Below are 16002 nucleotides of genomic sequence, written 5' to 3'. Positions count from 1 at the left end.
TTTTAGTGTTGATGACTGATAAGGAGGTAACAGAGTGTTAAATGGTTAATACTTTCTCTATTTTCTTAATCTTACCCTTTTACAAACTGATCTTCTTTTTAGTGAGTAAGTTACCGGTTGATCAGTGCACTGGTATAGCACAAACCATCTGTGATTGACGTGTTTCTGAGGCCACAAAGGCTCAAACGTTTAAATTCTCCTCTATCAAAGCTGTTTCCTTTGTGGCCAAATCAGTCCAGTCAGTTGTCTGTATTTTGTAATTTTCCGGATATCTATTTCTAATACATCCACTTAGTTCCACACAATTATCATGTCAGCGACTCGTGCCATGAACCTGCTCTTCCCTCATCACAGCTGTGAGCTTAAAGGCAGAGACAGCAGTGTTCACAGAAAGGAAGTGGTGTGAGTTGTTTTGTTTTGAGTGTCATTGTGACAGTTTGGTCTCTTCCTATCTTTCTTTCCCCTGTGTATTTATATGTGCATTGTAGAGCCATTGTCTGTTGGAGGACCACTGTGTGACTGCCCTCTTCCTAACCCTGAGATGAGTTTCCACCTGTGGACAGAGGATCTGGATATCTGTGAGTTTCTTGGACTATACTGGGCTGAGACTGGACCCTTTTTCCACTAAAAATGAGCTGTATAAAGGGATGAAACCTGAAAATTACCTTTAAGGCTCTTAAATACATAAGCCCTTGAGAACATGCATCCATACATTCCATTTACTTCATTCTGATCATGAGTATTTTCTACAGATGCACTGATTGTGAATACACGAGTAACACTTCCAATGTTTTCTCACATGGTCATGAAAGCAGATCAGAGTTTGTCCAACAGGATGCTTCTTCTGCCCTGTTAAAAACATCTCTTATTTGCAGCAAGCATTAGATTGATTGGAAACACCAGATAAACACTGGCTACTGGTATCTGTTCATGCCTTAATTTTTGCCAATGACTGATGTTTGGAAGAGGACCAGTATTGACTATAACACTGAAGTAGAACCAAAACATCTTTGCATCCTTAGCATAATACAGTCATTTTTATGGTTGCTCTTCTCATTTATCTGATTATTTTGAAGTAAAAGACACTGGGTTCCCCATTGTAATGAGTAAATTTGACATGTTTTACTTAAAAATATATTTTTCATATGCTAACAATGTATTTTTTCAAGAAATATAGAAACAATACTATAGGCTGGTCCCTTTGGTAGTCCTATTTCTCATTTTTTATTGTCCAATCCTGGTGATATGAAGTGCAAGAGAAACCCTCGTGTATATGAGGTATAGTAAAATTTAACGTTTGCTGTGTCTGACTGCAGTTAGAATGTATGATCTATGTTAGCGCCCCCTCTTGCAGGGTGGGTGTATCAGTCTGCTGCTGAGTACGCAAGAAAAAACTAAACTTATGCCTGCGTTTCTGTCAAGGGCTTTTATACTTCAACCAGGTGTAATTAAACTGTGTTCAGCTCTGAGGTATTCCAGACCTGTAGGAAAACAAATCAGAGGTTGATTGAAATAAATTCTCATCCTTGCATGAGAATATCTGAGGGGTTAATCTTGCCTCCTAGATGAACTTAATCAGTGTGCTGTAGCTGTAGCTAACTGATTCAAAGCAAGAAATCAGATCTAAATCAATGGAACTGTGACCGTAACCATGACATGAGATTATCCACAGTGTGGTTATCATATTACTAGTTCATATATCCAAAGTGTTAATCATCACAACTGTAATGTCAGGGAGGGATGTAAGGGATTCTACATGTGATTATTGAATTGTAGGCATGTGAGCTGTCTTTTACAGCTGCACATGTTACAAGAGATTACTGTGTTCAGCTCACACTCTGTTTATAGGAAATAAAGGACAGTAATTATACACCATGTTTGTCTGCAATACAGACATATCTATCATTAAACTCTCAGGGGTTACAAGGCATTTTCAGACTGAACCTGTTAGTACTTTGTTTCTGTGAGTAGACTATTTATTGAGGAAAAGTTTCTATGTCTACTATTTTGGAATACATGGGTGTTATTTTAGATCCCATATTGCTCTATACGTTTAGCACTTAATGCTATAATTCATTGTTTATAAATGCGTTATTTTTCCAGAGATCTATTAGCATATCTGCATGCTATAAATAGCAATAATAGAAAGTAGTAGCAAGTAGAACACAAAGGGGCTGGAGACCTCTAGCCGAATTAAACAAAAGCTGTGATGTTGCTAAAGCAGCCTTTCAGCACCTCCTTCTGAAGTGTCAAAATGAAACATAAAGTTGCCTAAACTAAAACAAAAGATAAAGAATACTAGCTGAAAAAAATAGTGAACAGAATATTTAAACCCAGAAATCTACAATAAACTGAAGACTAATTTCATTCTGCAGTTTCCTGAATTGAAATCCGCTGAAATCATTCAGCACAGTCCCACAAATCACAGTGTATGGCCATTCTAACAAAAAGACTACCACTACACTGAGTGCCTTCCTCATTTTATGGTTTAACACTTCAGTTTCTGGAAAAAAAACAAAGATTTTTGAGCACCCCACTGCTTTTGCAACTTGTGGCCCTTCATTCATATTTCCTGCCATCATCAGTGCAGCTCTTAACCTGACATGCCAGATTGATTTGTTTCACACATCCATCTGGAAAAGCTTCAATAGGAAACGTTTGAGAAAAGGCAGAGGATTTGAAAAAAACTCAGAGTGTGATTGGATAAACCTTCTATCACATCTCTACGGGCCAATAGCAACAAAACATGTAATGTAGCAGCTATCGAGCTACGCAAAACATGGTGACTATAGACATGTAAGTACTCGACTTTTGTCGTTTTTGAAAAGAAAACAACTCACTGCTGTTCTTTGTTGTTCTTTTTTTTAAAGATTTATTTTTGGGCCTTTTCATGCCTTCATTTGATAGAGTAAGGACAGTGGAAAGATTAAAAAACAGGGAAGAGAGTGGAGAGAGACATGCGGTGAAGGGTCACAGGCTGGATTCGAACCTGGGCTGCCTGCGTACACGGGTAGTGCCTTAAACCACTCAACCATCTGTGCTCCCCTTTGTTCTTCTTTTAACAAAGAAATGTTTTCAAGTTCTGATAAAACTGGCACTTTAGCAGCATCCATGCTAATCTCTTCCTCCATAACTGCACCAGCTCTTGCTACTGCTTGTTTACGTCATGACTCTGCACTCTAAACCCGAATTAGTTGACATTACTAATAAGCCCGAGTAAACCGATTGCCTTAAACCACTTTAGTTTTTACACAAGCTAAAACTAAAGAAGTTAAGTTGTATTAACATAGAACCTTAATTTTATGCAGTAATCATGTAAAAGGGATACTTCAAAATTTTGGCAAATTCGCCCATTGCCATAATTCCTATAGTCTTAGTAAAAGGCTCGTTACCTTTAGTTGTCGGTGCAAGCTATTTTTAGACCGGCGCTGCCGAGTTCGGACCTTCTCTGCCAACTCAATGTAAGCAAGGTATTACTGGCTTTCCCTCATCAAACTCATCAAATACACAATCCAACAACTCCAAAACGCTCTCGTGGACAAGTTGTGACCTGCACATTCACCACGCTACATTGAGTTGGCACAGCAGCTCCAAAACTCGGCAGCGCTGATCTAAAAATAGCTTGCACTGACAACTAAAGGTAACGAACCTATTACTAAGACTATATTCCTATAGTCTTATATAGTTATGGCAATGGGCGAATTTGCCAAAATGTTGAAGTATCCCTTTAAGTGTATATTAGTAGTCTTTACTAAAAATCATTAGTTCACATAAATGAATTCTAAGTTGTATGAAATAACAACACATGCTCAGTTTAACTTCCATAAAAATACACTAACTTTAAAAACGCACATCGTAAAATTTGCTAGAATTGTCATGAGATGTACTCAGATGCTTCAAACAACTTCTCAGACACACATTATACCTTTGTTCTGCATGACTGATTGTGCCTTTTCCTAACCACAGACCAGTTCATGAGAGTTGCACTCACAAGTGTATAAACTGGGTAGGTGAGTGAAATATTGGGATGGGATAAATTGTTGACTAAAAACGTGTAGGCACGTACAGCTCTTCAGGAAGAATGGCAGGCGATCCCACAGAGACAGATTAATGGCCTCATAACATCTATGCCTCGGAGAGTGGCCGATTTGGTGCGAGCAAATGGATGTCATACCAGATATTGAATTTTGACTTGTAAGAATGGGTGGTACTGTCAACTTTTTATTGCGTGATTGAATAAACTGTTTCCTTGATTCCTGATTTTTGTGTGTATGTCTCCCACAAGATGTGTGCAATAGAACAATAGAACAATAACTATAATTGGAAATATAGTTCATGAATTACAAGTAATATATTCACGAATTTCAATGTGCGTTTTTAAAGTTACTTAGTGTATATCGTGGCGATCCAGGAAGCAGTCACCTGGAGCAGGGACTTCTGGGAGTGCTTTGTGTGTAAGAATTTGTTCTTCTACTGTTTTTATAATGTTCATGTTCATTGCATTTAGTTTTTTAGTTTGTGCTAAGTGAGAAGTGTTTTTTGAAGTGTGACACCATGAGTGAGGGGGTCAATGTTGCAGACCAAGCTGTCTGTATGTGACTGTATCTGTGGTTCAGAATAGATAATAGCTACTCACGCTTCCTGGGCGAGAGCTTGTCAAACTCATTCAATTTGTCTGGGAGCCATTCCTCATCACTGCTTGCCACAATATGAAACTAGAAAAGCACTCAAAAAATGCAGACTTCCGCCATTAGCCCTATCTCCCAATAGTGAAGAGTCCTTTAAAAACATTCCTGGATCCAGACAGTACTCCAGATCAGCTGATTACTCCCTTCCTGGTGGGGTGGAGACATGGTGAGGCAAAGCGCTAGCTTCGCCATGTGTGGAAGTCATGATGGAAGCATTGCCTGCCGATGCCAACAGATGCACTGACAGTCTCGCCCATAGTTTTTTGAAAATTTTGAAATAGCCCCTCCCCTGAAAGAACTAAACATACTAAGTTATCTCAGCTTAACTTGATCATTGCATTGCATCTTTCAGCTGAATAGTACAAACAAATAATCTGATTTAGTAATGTCAACATTTTTTGACAAAACACAGAAGAATAAGTAATGATTACTAAAAAGTTTAAGTAGAAACAAAATCCGGGTTTACAGTGTGCTGTGCCTGAAAGTACTGCCCCTCGTCACTGATTGGTCCTGTCACTTTCTAACCGGGCCCAAACGGTTCAGATGGGAGCTTTGCAAGATGGATTCGCCAGTGAAAAACAAGGAAACGGGCGTATCCATCTACTTTGCAAGGTTATGCAACCCTAATATACCAGAAAAATGTTCTCCACTTAAAGCAGAAAGATTGTGTTGGTTTAAATAGCTGTAGGAGTTCCCCTCGTTTATTCTTACTTCTGTGGTGCTGCTGTTTTAAAGGGAACTTGACTGTTGGCTTTCACAAATTCAGAGCTTTGTCTTTCTCGTGGCTGTGTTCTGCTTTTTTGTGATTCATAAATTGCATGTAGATATAATCTGATAGACTCCAATGACCTTCACCTATAGTTTCAGTTCCAAACCACAGTCATCAAACTCAACCACTTTTTAAGGAAATGTTACTTTGAATTTGACACATCTATTTGCTGTACCATCATCTTACCTTGGCAATGTGTCAGTATTAAAAATATGACTCCTTATGTTTTCATAGCCGTGGTCTGGCTGCCTCACCATTTTATAGCCTAGACAGAGACCAGAACAACATGATCCACTCTAAACTTCATCTAGTCTCTTTTACATTTAAAAAACAAACAAAAAAAACAAACAATTGGCCTCATTCGCCAATCTTCTTCTAGGATTTTCCTTAAATTTGTTCTTAAGGAGATGAAAAAAAACAACTTTTAGGTAGATTAATGGCTCTAAAACTGCTGAACTGTTGGCACCTGTGTGATGAATGCCACGTGCTTGTAAGCTGGAAGCTGTCCACTTTTCACCTACTTTGCATAGAGGAAAAAATCATGTCCATATACGGGCATGAGACAGCAGGGCTGTGTGTTAACACAGAAGGAAAAAAGGATCATTCTGAGTGGAAGAGAGCCACCAGGAAGACCCAAGTGAAATGTAAAAGCAACCCCATAATAGATTCCTAGTGTAAAAATCACCTTAAGCGGGGTACACACATAAAGATAATCGGGCTGTTTTTGTCCCGATTTTCCCCCTTCCCAACCAAGGATGGCAAATGCCCAACTATCTTATGTCTTACAAGATTATCCTGTAAGATTATCCTTTGGTCTGAGGTGTGTTAAGAGTGAATTTGTCCTGATAATTGGCTCCGAAAACGGTCGGGGCCGACAATCGTAAATGTTAAATTTGTTCAATATTTCTGACCAAAAATCCTCATCTGTGGGGCAAGCCAACAACTACCGAGTCATGACTCCATGAATTGTGACGTGGAACGGAATGTAGCCAATCAAGAAGCTAGCCGACTGACAACAACCATAGACATTATATACGTCTGTACATATATAATGTCTTTGACAACAACTCACCTCTAGCTCGCCCAGTAGACTATAAAGTCCGTGTTCGCGCTATCTCCAGGATTTTCTCCAGTCTTCTCTTTTTTTTTCTTTTTTTTTTTTTTTTTAAGTTCATGATTTTTCTGTCACAATGGTCCCAAGAACACCATCATTCCCTCTTCTTGTATGTTCTCTTCCATGTTGCATGCTGTTTTCTGGTCATTGCTTCAGTTGTTGCTATGTTTCTTCTTTGTTGTTTTTGTTAGATCACGTGTGATCACGTGAGATTTCTGGCTTGGAGTACGAGATTCTAGATTGGTGGTGGGACAGAATGTGAATTGTGTGTTCATGTGTGGGGTCTCTAACAGATAAAAAATCTCTTAAGATTTAGAAAATCCTTATGTGTGTACCCCGCTTTAGCTGTTCTAAGCTGCTTGAAATGAAACAGGAAATGGGTAATTTTTTCATATGATATTTAGCACCAGTGGTGGAAACACACATAGGTTGATTGATCTCATGTTGTAATGGGAAAAGAATGTACACTACATTAAGTCAAAAAAAAAAGTTAAATCTAGGGAGAATTTTTATATTCATTCATATTTTTATATGATCTGATTTTGTATTCTTTCAACATGATGGACCATGATACAGATTAGAAATTAAAATACCCATGTTAAAAGTAAATCTTTTTTGTTATGAAAATGTATTTTATTTTCAACATTATCTAAAAGTTGTTCTTTTTGTGCCTAGCATATTTAGATGATTTTATAAGTTATTTTTTTATGAATCATTGCGCAAAAAAATACAAATTTACTACATTTAAACCAAGTATTAAGAAGTTGTTAAATAATATAAATGTGCTAAATGGTTGAAAATGATAACACTTTATTTGAAGGGTTGTGCATTAGACTGACATGGCACTGTCATAATCATGACATTACGCTTGGCTTTATGAGCATTTATGACTGTTGTCAGTTATGTCACCTTTAATGCAAAGTTGGCACTGCTATAGAAGTCACAGTCAAATTATTTCATTGAGTGTGATGAATCATTTCTCGAGTGGAGTGAGGGAATTTTGACTCCTTCATAGGAGTTTCATTTGAGAAGGATAAAAATCTGAGCCTATGACACCTCCAGTCTGGATGAGGAGTTACGCCTTATAAAAGCACAAAGCAGTTCATCTCAGTACAGTCTGTTGTTAGCTGATGTCACTGCCATTGAAAGTTAACAACACATGCTGTGTTGTTGTTCACTGTGAGGTAAGTTTCCCAAATCTTTTGCCACAATGACCTACGGGTCACTAAAAGCATTATAATGGAGATTTTTGTGCCAGAAAACACCAAATTTAATCCCCAACATCTGCTTCTCTGCTCTGGCACAGAGCCAGGCAACTGTGCTCTGATCAGAGGCGTTTTTTTTTTTTTTTTTTAAGTTTGAGAGACTTGTATTTCTCATGAGTGGGTGTGGCTTCAGCTCATTCAACCGACATGCCCACACATCCTAGAGCAGATTTTATTGCCTCATTTTTTGTGATTTTGTAGCTTAATTTTATAAACATAGAGATGATTTTCATGACTCAAATTTGGCCTGATGGTTCATAACACAGTGGCCTGTCATGTAACAAACCTAGAATAAAGATTTATTTAATCACTTTACAGGGACTTAAAGTTTGATGATGAGCTCTAACAGCTATTGCATGTTAATGTTGACATGATAAAAACATTGGTAGTTTATTTTGTCCTGGTTGATGTCAAGTTGTCATGATAGTGGCTTCCCAAACAATGTCATATTTGCATTAAAGGTGTCATAACTGACTGAATAACACTTAATGACAACATTCAGAAACATTCATGAAGCCTCCTTCATGTCAGTAACACATGACATGTCCTGATTATGACAGTGTCCTGCCAGTATCCCTTCAAATAAAGTGTTTTCTCAAGAACAGTCAGTAAAGTAGGCTGAATGCATTCAAACATAGTTTACTTTTAACACTAGAACTTTATTTAAAATAAGCAGAGTCATGCACATTTGAACTTGTAATATGATCATTCAAATGGATTTTCTTTTACACAGGATGGAGTAAATATTACACCAACAACTCCCTTGGTGTGGTAACTGAGCTTGAACATGAGTACCCTGCAGCACTAAAACACAAGTATTACACATGACAGGAAACTTATGTCTGAGTTCTGTTTACATGCAGATATAAGACTTTAAGATTATTGACAGTCCTCTCTTCTGAAGCTTGTTCTTTTCTCAGTGAATGCAAATGTCCATCACATTAAGGAATTAATGAATGTTTGACTGCTTACAGGGCGAGAGCTGGCCAAGTGGTTCCGATCCAGCTCAGTGTCAGAGCAATTCTCCTTTAGTCAGGACGACCTTGAGCTGGGCGAATCTCCCTGCGATCTGACACCTGCAGACATGGCAAGGTTCTCTGTTATGTCTAATGACAGTGGCATCGAAAGAGATCTGCCGACTGGCACTGACTCAACCCCAACATCTCTGGACTCTGCCAGCCTGAGTTCATCATGGGAACAGTGCAAAAGGTAAAATTAATTCATCTTGCCATGCATTTATTAAACTCCCATACAGTCATTGCAGTATAACATGTAAAAAAATAATTTGGGAGATTTCTTCAGGCATCATTTTGTACCTGAATCATCCTGAAGAAACTTGAAATTAAATTTAAGGGTGCTATCCTCATATAAACATTCACTTTGAGAGACACTTTTCTGACATTCAAGAAAACTTAAGTTTCAAACAGTTTTTCTCATCTTTATATCACTGAGGATTATCTTGGGATCTTTGCTTAGAAATTATTTTGACTTTGACCATGAAAGTCTTCTTCTGCCAGTGAGCCAGATACATCGAAACTGTCACGACGTGGAGGCATCAAGATGAAACCATCGATGAAGGACAACATGCTGCTGATGCAGGAGACTCTGGAGGATCACGCCAGCTTGATTGGAGGAGGAAGGAGGGGAGGACGGAGAGGGACAACGCTGCAGAGAAGGTCAGGAAGCTGTGTGCTGCAGAATTCCTTCAACAAGCAGCAGAGACACTTTACTGCCAGGATAGTTGCCATGGGAGACGACAGGGTGCTTGGACGCCTTGCAAAGGCTTACTACTTCTTCAGGTGAGAGTGACAGATTTGACATGATGCAAAAAGATGGTGCATGCAGCTGGAGCTCCTTCTCTGAATTTGCTACATCATTCATGCTCTTTGTGTTAAACATGCACTTTTTTTTAGCCTTTAGGAGATTCATAAATCCCTGTTTGACTTGCTTTTATGCAAGAATCTAAACGGTACTTCTATTTGAAATGTCATAGATTTAGATCTAAACCTTTTTGAGGGATGGTCGCACTGTTTTGGGAAGCATGCTCTTACTTGCTTCTCACTTATCTTTTGTCATTTTTGCAGGAAAAGGGAAGCACGGAGGCTTTTTCTTACGATGAAATTCAACCTCCAGTTTTACTACATCCCTGTTTGTCAACCTACAGCTCCCATCTTCCCCAGCAAGGTAGGCCATCTTCCTCTTATCAGCACACTAGAAGCCTGTTACTGCGTAAAAGTCACCACACCTCATGGGAAAAAAAGAGACAAAGCATCGCTTGTCACATAGTTGTCACGATGTGTTTATTTTAAGCAGGGAAGAGCTTACCTGAGGACCTGAAGGCTGCACGTAATCTTAATGTTTTTAAAAGTTTCACATTGTTAAAGCTCATGTTGCTGAAGCTAACTTAGCTACATTGGCTTATGTCATAGTAGTAATGTTAACTTCATAGCTAGTGAGCTATGTTAGCTTTAGCTAAAGCAAGGTACCATTGTGTAACTACTTAAACATGTCTATACATTATTTAATCCCGGATTAGGCCAATGATCTTTTCTCTGTTTTATTTATGGAATTTTGTTAAGTCTTTAATGTATTTATTTCATGAATGTAACTGTCAGACTTTCATGTATGAATAAAGTTTTGTTTGTTTGTTTTTTCATCTTAAACTAAAAATACGTTGTACTGGCAAGTTACGGCACTTCCATTCTGAAATAAATGAAGAGTCTGCAGCCAGACTGTTTTGGAATAAGAGGCACTTTGAGTAGATTGAAGATTGTGACATTATCTTAACCATAGAACTAGGAACTTGCTATGGATTGAAAAGGAAAATAAGGGAATAGTGAAAAGGTAAACATTTGACAACACAGTGCAGACAACCTTTGACTGGTCTACTGAGCTATCTGTGAGGATTTTTTTAAGCCAAATGAGACATTAAGGAGCAGTGGTGGACTTATATTACATCTCTGTGGCTGCAGGGAGACGCTGTAGTGGCTTAAAAAAACTGGCTGAAAGGGACAATAAAGCATGCGATTAATGCCAAGAATAAGAATAAATGCATCAATTATGGATCTTAGTCCATTACTTACCCGAATGAATCAATGCTTACAGCCATACTTGAAACTCAAAAGTCATGAGAAACAAATTTTACTGTTTTGCATTCATGAAAGTTCATGGTTACAGACTGACACGCATCTGTCATATAAGCAGAATCAGCATCCATCATGTTTGCACTGAACTCAACACTTCAGCTGTAACATCAAAAAAGGCTCACAAGTCTGTTTTCATGTGTTGAACTTCCCTCACTGCAATCAACTCATCAAAATTGACACATTTTTCTTCCACGCTTGTGTTTTTTGTTCCAGAAATACCTCCCAGATTCCAAGGAAAATCTCTGCACCCTGGGCTCCTACTTGAGCCTGGTGGACCCCTGGTACAACTGTAACATCAGGAGTTTAGGCTCCATGATCCCCAAACTGGCAGAGATGGTACAGTAAAATACAAAGCTTAATATATTTTAATCATTGCATTTGTTTGTGTTGGAGTAGCGAAAGAGGGAAAAACTATGGGCCATATTTGAGCTTGAGGTGCCTGTTCTCATCTTCTCACTCTGTTTTAGTTTGTAGCGTCTAAATTATTAAGACTCTGTGAAAATGTCATTACATTACCACATCCAAGCTAGTCAGTGTAGTGACTGTTCTCTGTTTAAGTTGAAACTCAGGAAGTTGCATAACATCTCGTACTGTGAAAAAAACACAGTTGATTAAACTGAACCCAAAGCCACAGCAAGCTGAAGTGAAAGACATTTTGGCATTAATGTGACTCTGTTGGCTTTTAAACAGGAAATATGTCATAAAAGTAACACATAGACAGTAATGTTATTTTTATAGTGTGTAAATAAAAAATAAGGATTCAGTAAAGTTAAATTTTTGAACACTTTTGTAAAGTTCATTATGTGCAAGAAGTCTTTCAGCTCCTTATTCAACAAGGTTATGTTTGGCGTGTCACTTTAAACCACTTGAATGTCAGCTATGTGCAGACCTGTTAAGTTTAGGTCACTTTAAAACAAAACAAGTAAGCCTAGTTATTAAAGGGACTCTTGCTGTTTCTTAAAATCCACCATGTTACCATGCACAGCTGCATTATCTGACGATCAGCCGACCTTTTAATGACTCATAATCTTCACCTGATACAACCACAGCAGGATCAAAAAAAGTTTGAGGTCACAGCCTGGTTGTAGATAGACATCTTATCTTCTCATGGCTTTTTATCTTTTCAGCAAAATGCAAACCCAGGGAGGCCAAAAGACCCCTTTGTGTCTGATGTCATATCCTACTATGTCCGTACTGGCCAGCAGCCTGTCTACTTCACCATCTATGCAGTAAAGGTACTGTTGTATATTTCATACTTTGGAAGTCAGTTTTGAAGCAACTTGCCATCCCCTTTTTAAGAGAGCTAAACCTTTCAACAGGGAAATATTCTAGTTGTACTTTCTTAAACTTCTTTGGTTTTGAAATATCCCCCATTAGATCATATTCACCAGCATTACAAAGGATCCTGTGGAGGATGTGTTTCTCACCCATCTGGAGATTGACTTCCCCGAGTTCAGACACATCCTGGCATCAATGAAAGGTGAATTTGGTATACATGCTCTTTTCAGTGCTCCCTGCCATATTTGTATGTAAACTCTGCATGTGTGTTTCTGTACAACCAAACACTGTCTGCCTCTGTATTAGAAAAACAGAGGAGGAGTTCTGGGGAGGTTTGCGGAGCTGTGGTCTCGATCAATTACAGGAGAGTAAGTTGTTTTTTTATTAAGATTGTTTCCTCACTATTTGTTAGAGCAGCTGCTCTGCTGCTTAGGGTGGTTATACTGTAGAAAAATGCTTTATCAATAGTATTTAAAGCTAGATTTAGTGTGCTGAAATGATGACTTCTATGTTGCATATTTATATTTTATGTTTGCATGTGTCCAGGTAATATTGAGTGGCCGAGACATTGACAAAGGACTCTCAGTCAGGACGTCAGGTGCTCAGATCAATGCTATTCCCTCCAATGAAGCAGAAGGTTCAGCATTTCCCTTTATACTCTCAGTGTGTCGTTTTAAATGATGAAAACATAGCTATTTTATTTGTTTTATATGATTGTGTGAAACTCTAACGCTCCCTTATGTTTACCTTTCATAGATATGAACTGTTTGACACTGACACTGAATGAATTCCCGACAAAATCTAAAAACAGTGTGGTGAGTCTAAACAGTACTGCATTATTGAGCTCTAAAATCTTGAGTTAATTATCCTTGCAAACATATTTTACCTCAAAAACCTTATAAATGTTTTAAGTCTATTTATCAACAAATCTCTCTGTTATGTTTTGTATTTCAGCGAACTATTCGGACCAACAACGTTAAGATTCGCTCTTTGGAGAGTCGATCCTTCACGCTTACATTGGACAAAGATTGTCGCAGGTCCTACAAAGACGTCCAGAGGTAAGAGTGAAAAAGCCTCAGCTGCTCTTCTGGTAGAAGCTCAAATACAGTAGCTATAAAAAATATACTGACCCCCTTAAATGTTTTACCCTTTTATTGATTTTACTGTACATCATTACTTTATAAAAATCTGTGTTCACTCTGACATTAAAGAGGTTGTTTGTGATGCAAAAAAGCTAAATCATATTGACCACCATTTATTTATAAAAATCAACTAGAAAAGCACTCAGAGAGCGCAGACCTCCGCCATAAGCCCTACCTCCCAATAGTGAAGAATCCTTTGAAAACATTCCTGGATCCAGATGGTGATCCGGATCACTCCCAAAATCTAATTCGCTGATTACTCCCTCCCTGGTGGGGTGGAGACACGGTGAGGCAAAGTATTGGCTTTGCTACATGTGAAAGTCATGGCAGAGGGTGAATATTCCTCTATTCCTTCCAGCATTGTGAGTGTTTTCGCTACAATTCGCTGTCTTTCTCTCTGTTATGCTCTGACTCGTCTCTTTGACTGGGCATGCTTCTTTCAAACTCCATAAACTCCAAAACTTTGAATAAGTTACGCATGTCTGCCATCTCCTCGTGTGAAGTGGTAACAGCCCTATCTCCCAATAGTACAGAATCCTTGAAAAAAATTCCTGGATCCAGACGGTGATCTGGATCAGTCCCAAAATCTAATCAGTTCTTTCCTCTATGCCATTTCTGAGATTTCCTGAAAATTTCATGAAAATCAGTCCATGACTTTTTGAGTTATGTTGCTAACAAACAAACAAACAAACAAACAAACAAACCCAACCGATCACATAACCTCCTTGGCGGAAGTAATAACAGTAGTTGGTTAGAATAAATAGTTTTATGGCTATATTTGTTATCAAAGCACTAACAAACAAGAGGTGACATCTTATGAATAACACTGTCTCTACAAAGGTTGTGTATTAGTTGTACTGGATTTTTGTTCCCTATAACTCTAACAGATATTTTCTTGTTTAAAGCTGAATGTTCTAAGCCAACTTTTACGATCTCCCAAACACATAAAATTGTCTTTAACCTGTTTTTTAAGATTAAATCCAAATTAATGAACCTCTTTTGAACATTTTTTATGTTGCAGTATTGAGATCACCCCATGCCTCGATCCTGGATACTGCGTTCAGAAAATCATGAGGTCCAAATTAAATCTGGGAGAGGACAAAGATGCCGGACTGAGTAAATATATGAACAAAGGACTCCCTCTTCCAATCAACACATTTGCTGGCATCATCACATGACAAGATGGAAACAACACAACAAAGGAGACCGTCAAGCGGTGTGTTAAATGGCAGAAATGTTTGTTGCTTCTGTAACTTCAGAATATCAGTTTTACAAATGAAACCATGAAAGGAATCTCCTGTGAGTCACAATGCGCTGCTCCTGAAACCTACTCACCCCAGGAACAAGAACAAAATATCTTCATACACCAGGGATGATTTAACTTCTGAAAGTGTTTTGTGATGGATTGCCTTGACTTAAAGACACTTGGTTAACACATGCAGGTTGTGGTGATGCCAAAGAACAAAACTGACACTGGAGGGATGGTCAGGGGAAAAAATAAAGATGCATATACATTTGTAGATCTGCAGATTTAAATGGATCCACTGATTTCATGACTTTATCCTTGTAAATCTGGAAATCTAAGGTGAAGGGAATTTACTTTCTGGAGACACACTACATTTTCACTGCCCTCTGGGCACACACACACACTCAAACACACACATAAATAAATAATGCATACAGACTCGTCTGGCCTCCGTTATAATTAGATATTCATCTAGCTTGTCTTACCTGTGCCTGTCTCATTGTGCAGACTGTTATGAAATTGCTGGATTTAAGCTTTCGTTTAGTGTTGGAAAACTCTCTGGAAAGTTACAAGAACAACACTCAAGAGCAGGAGCCCCATGAACTGTAAAGAATAACAGCACAGGCTCAACTTATTACTTTACTGTATCAAACAACAGTTTACCTTATGTACAGGCAAAGCTTCATGAAGCTACAGGGACTTTAGTCAACTAAACCCACAAGTCTCGCTATGAGGCAAACAAGGGGACTGTCAAAAGCGAAACTTGCACACCTTTCCAGTAAATGTCTCACTTGTGCCCACAAAATCACCTCAGCATGAAACTAAAGACTGCTCTGCATTTATAAGAAATAGACCATTTCCTTTTGGGAGTGGAGCGAAGCATGAACCATTACATGGGGAATTCTGTTACTGCTTAACATATAAATACATACACAAATAAAGAACATCTTAATGTACAAAGTGTCGTTCAAGATATGATAAAAATATGTGGTTAAGTAAGTAGTCTAATCTCAGACAGTGTTGTGTCCTCTCACCTGGCAGGGTGAAATCATGAGTTACACACTCTTGATGAGTTTTGCACATTATTTCTAATGTTATGTGATGTAAAGGGGATACCAGTGAAATATAAATGTAAATGTGAAAATAAACGATTTGGTTTTGTAAAATTGTGGGGTTTTTTATTTAATGTGGCACTTATCCACAAAAAGACAAAGAATGAGAAAAGCTTTGGTACTAAAAAGCTCATGTCAATTTCATATAAGAGGAAAAGTTTATCAATATTACAAAGACAAAGTTTGATAGTCATAACTCCTATTAATTTAAATGAGATAGTTATGAAATCCAGTAGAAAGAT

The 16002-nt window shown here is 38.1% G+C and overlaps 1 protein-coding gene across 8 annotated transcripts in view; it reads left to right on the top strand.

Moving 5' to 3' along the window:
• The window catches only part of LOC121509171 (phosphoinositide 3-kinase regulatory subunit 6), a 37239-nt gene extending 21456 nt beyond the window's left edge, over positions 1 to 15783 (top strand). For all 8 annotated transcript variants that reach the window (XM_041786423.1, XM_041786416.1, XM_041786421.1 and 5 more), the window contains 12 exons: positions 489 to 578; positions 8811 to 9045; positions 9354 to 9635; positions 9921 to 10020; positions 11196 to 11318; positions 12110 to 12217; positions 12360 to 12462; positions 12567 to 12628; positions 12807 to 12897; positions 13017 to 13075; positions 13215 to 13318; positions 14424 to 15783. In XM_041786423.1, the coding sequence (XP_041642357.1) occupies positions 489 to 578; positions 8811 to 9045; positions 9354 to 9635; positions 9921 to 10020; positions 11196 to 11318; positions 12110 to 12217; positions 12360 to 12462; positions 12567 to 12628; positions 12807 to 12897; positions 13017 to 13075; positions 13215 to 13318; positions 14424 to 14580 (1514 nt within the window). In that variant the 3' untranslated portion in view covers positions 14581 to 15783. The remainder of the gene's footprint in view (positions 1 to 488; positions 579 to 8810; positions 9046 to 9353; positions 9636 to 9920; positions 10021 to 11195; positions 11319 to 12109; positions 12218 to 12359; positions 12463 to 12566; positions 12629 to 12806; positions 12898 to 13016; positions 13076 to 13214; positions 13319 to 14423) is intronic.
• The last annotated feature ends 219 nt before the right edge of the window (positions 15784 to 16002 follow it).

Source organism: Cheilinus undulatus, linkage group 4 (assembly GCF_018320785.1).
Source record: "Cheilinus undulatus linkage group 4, ASM1832078v1, whole genome shotgun sequence".
Lineage (NCBI taxonomy): Eukaryota > Metazoa > Chordata > Actinopteri > Labriformes > Labridae > Cheilinus > Cheilinus undulatus.
The sequence above is the reverse complement of the archived record's forward strand: the minus strand, read 5'-3'. Positions and strand labels throughout refer to the sequence as shown.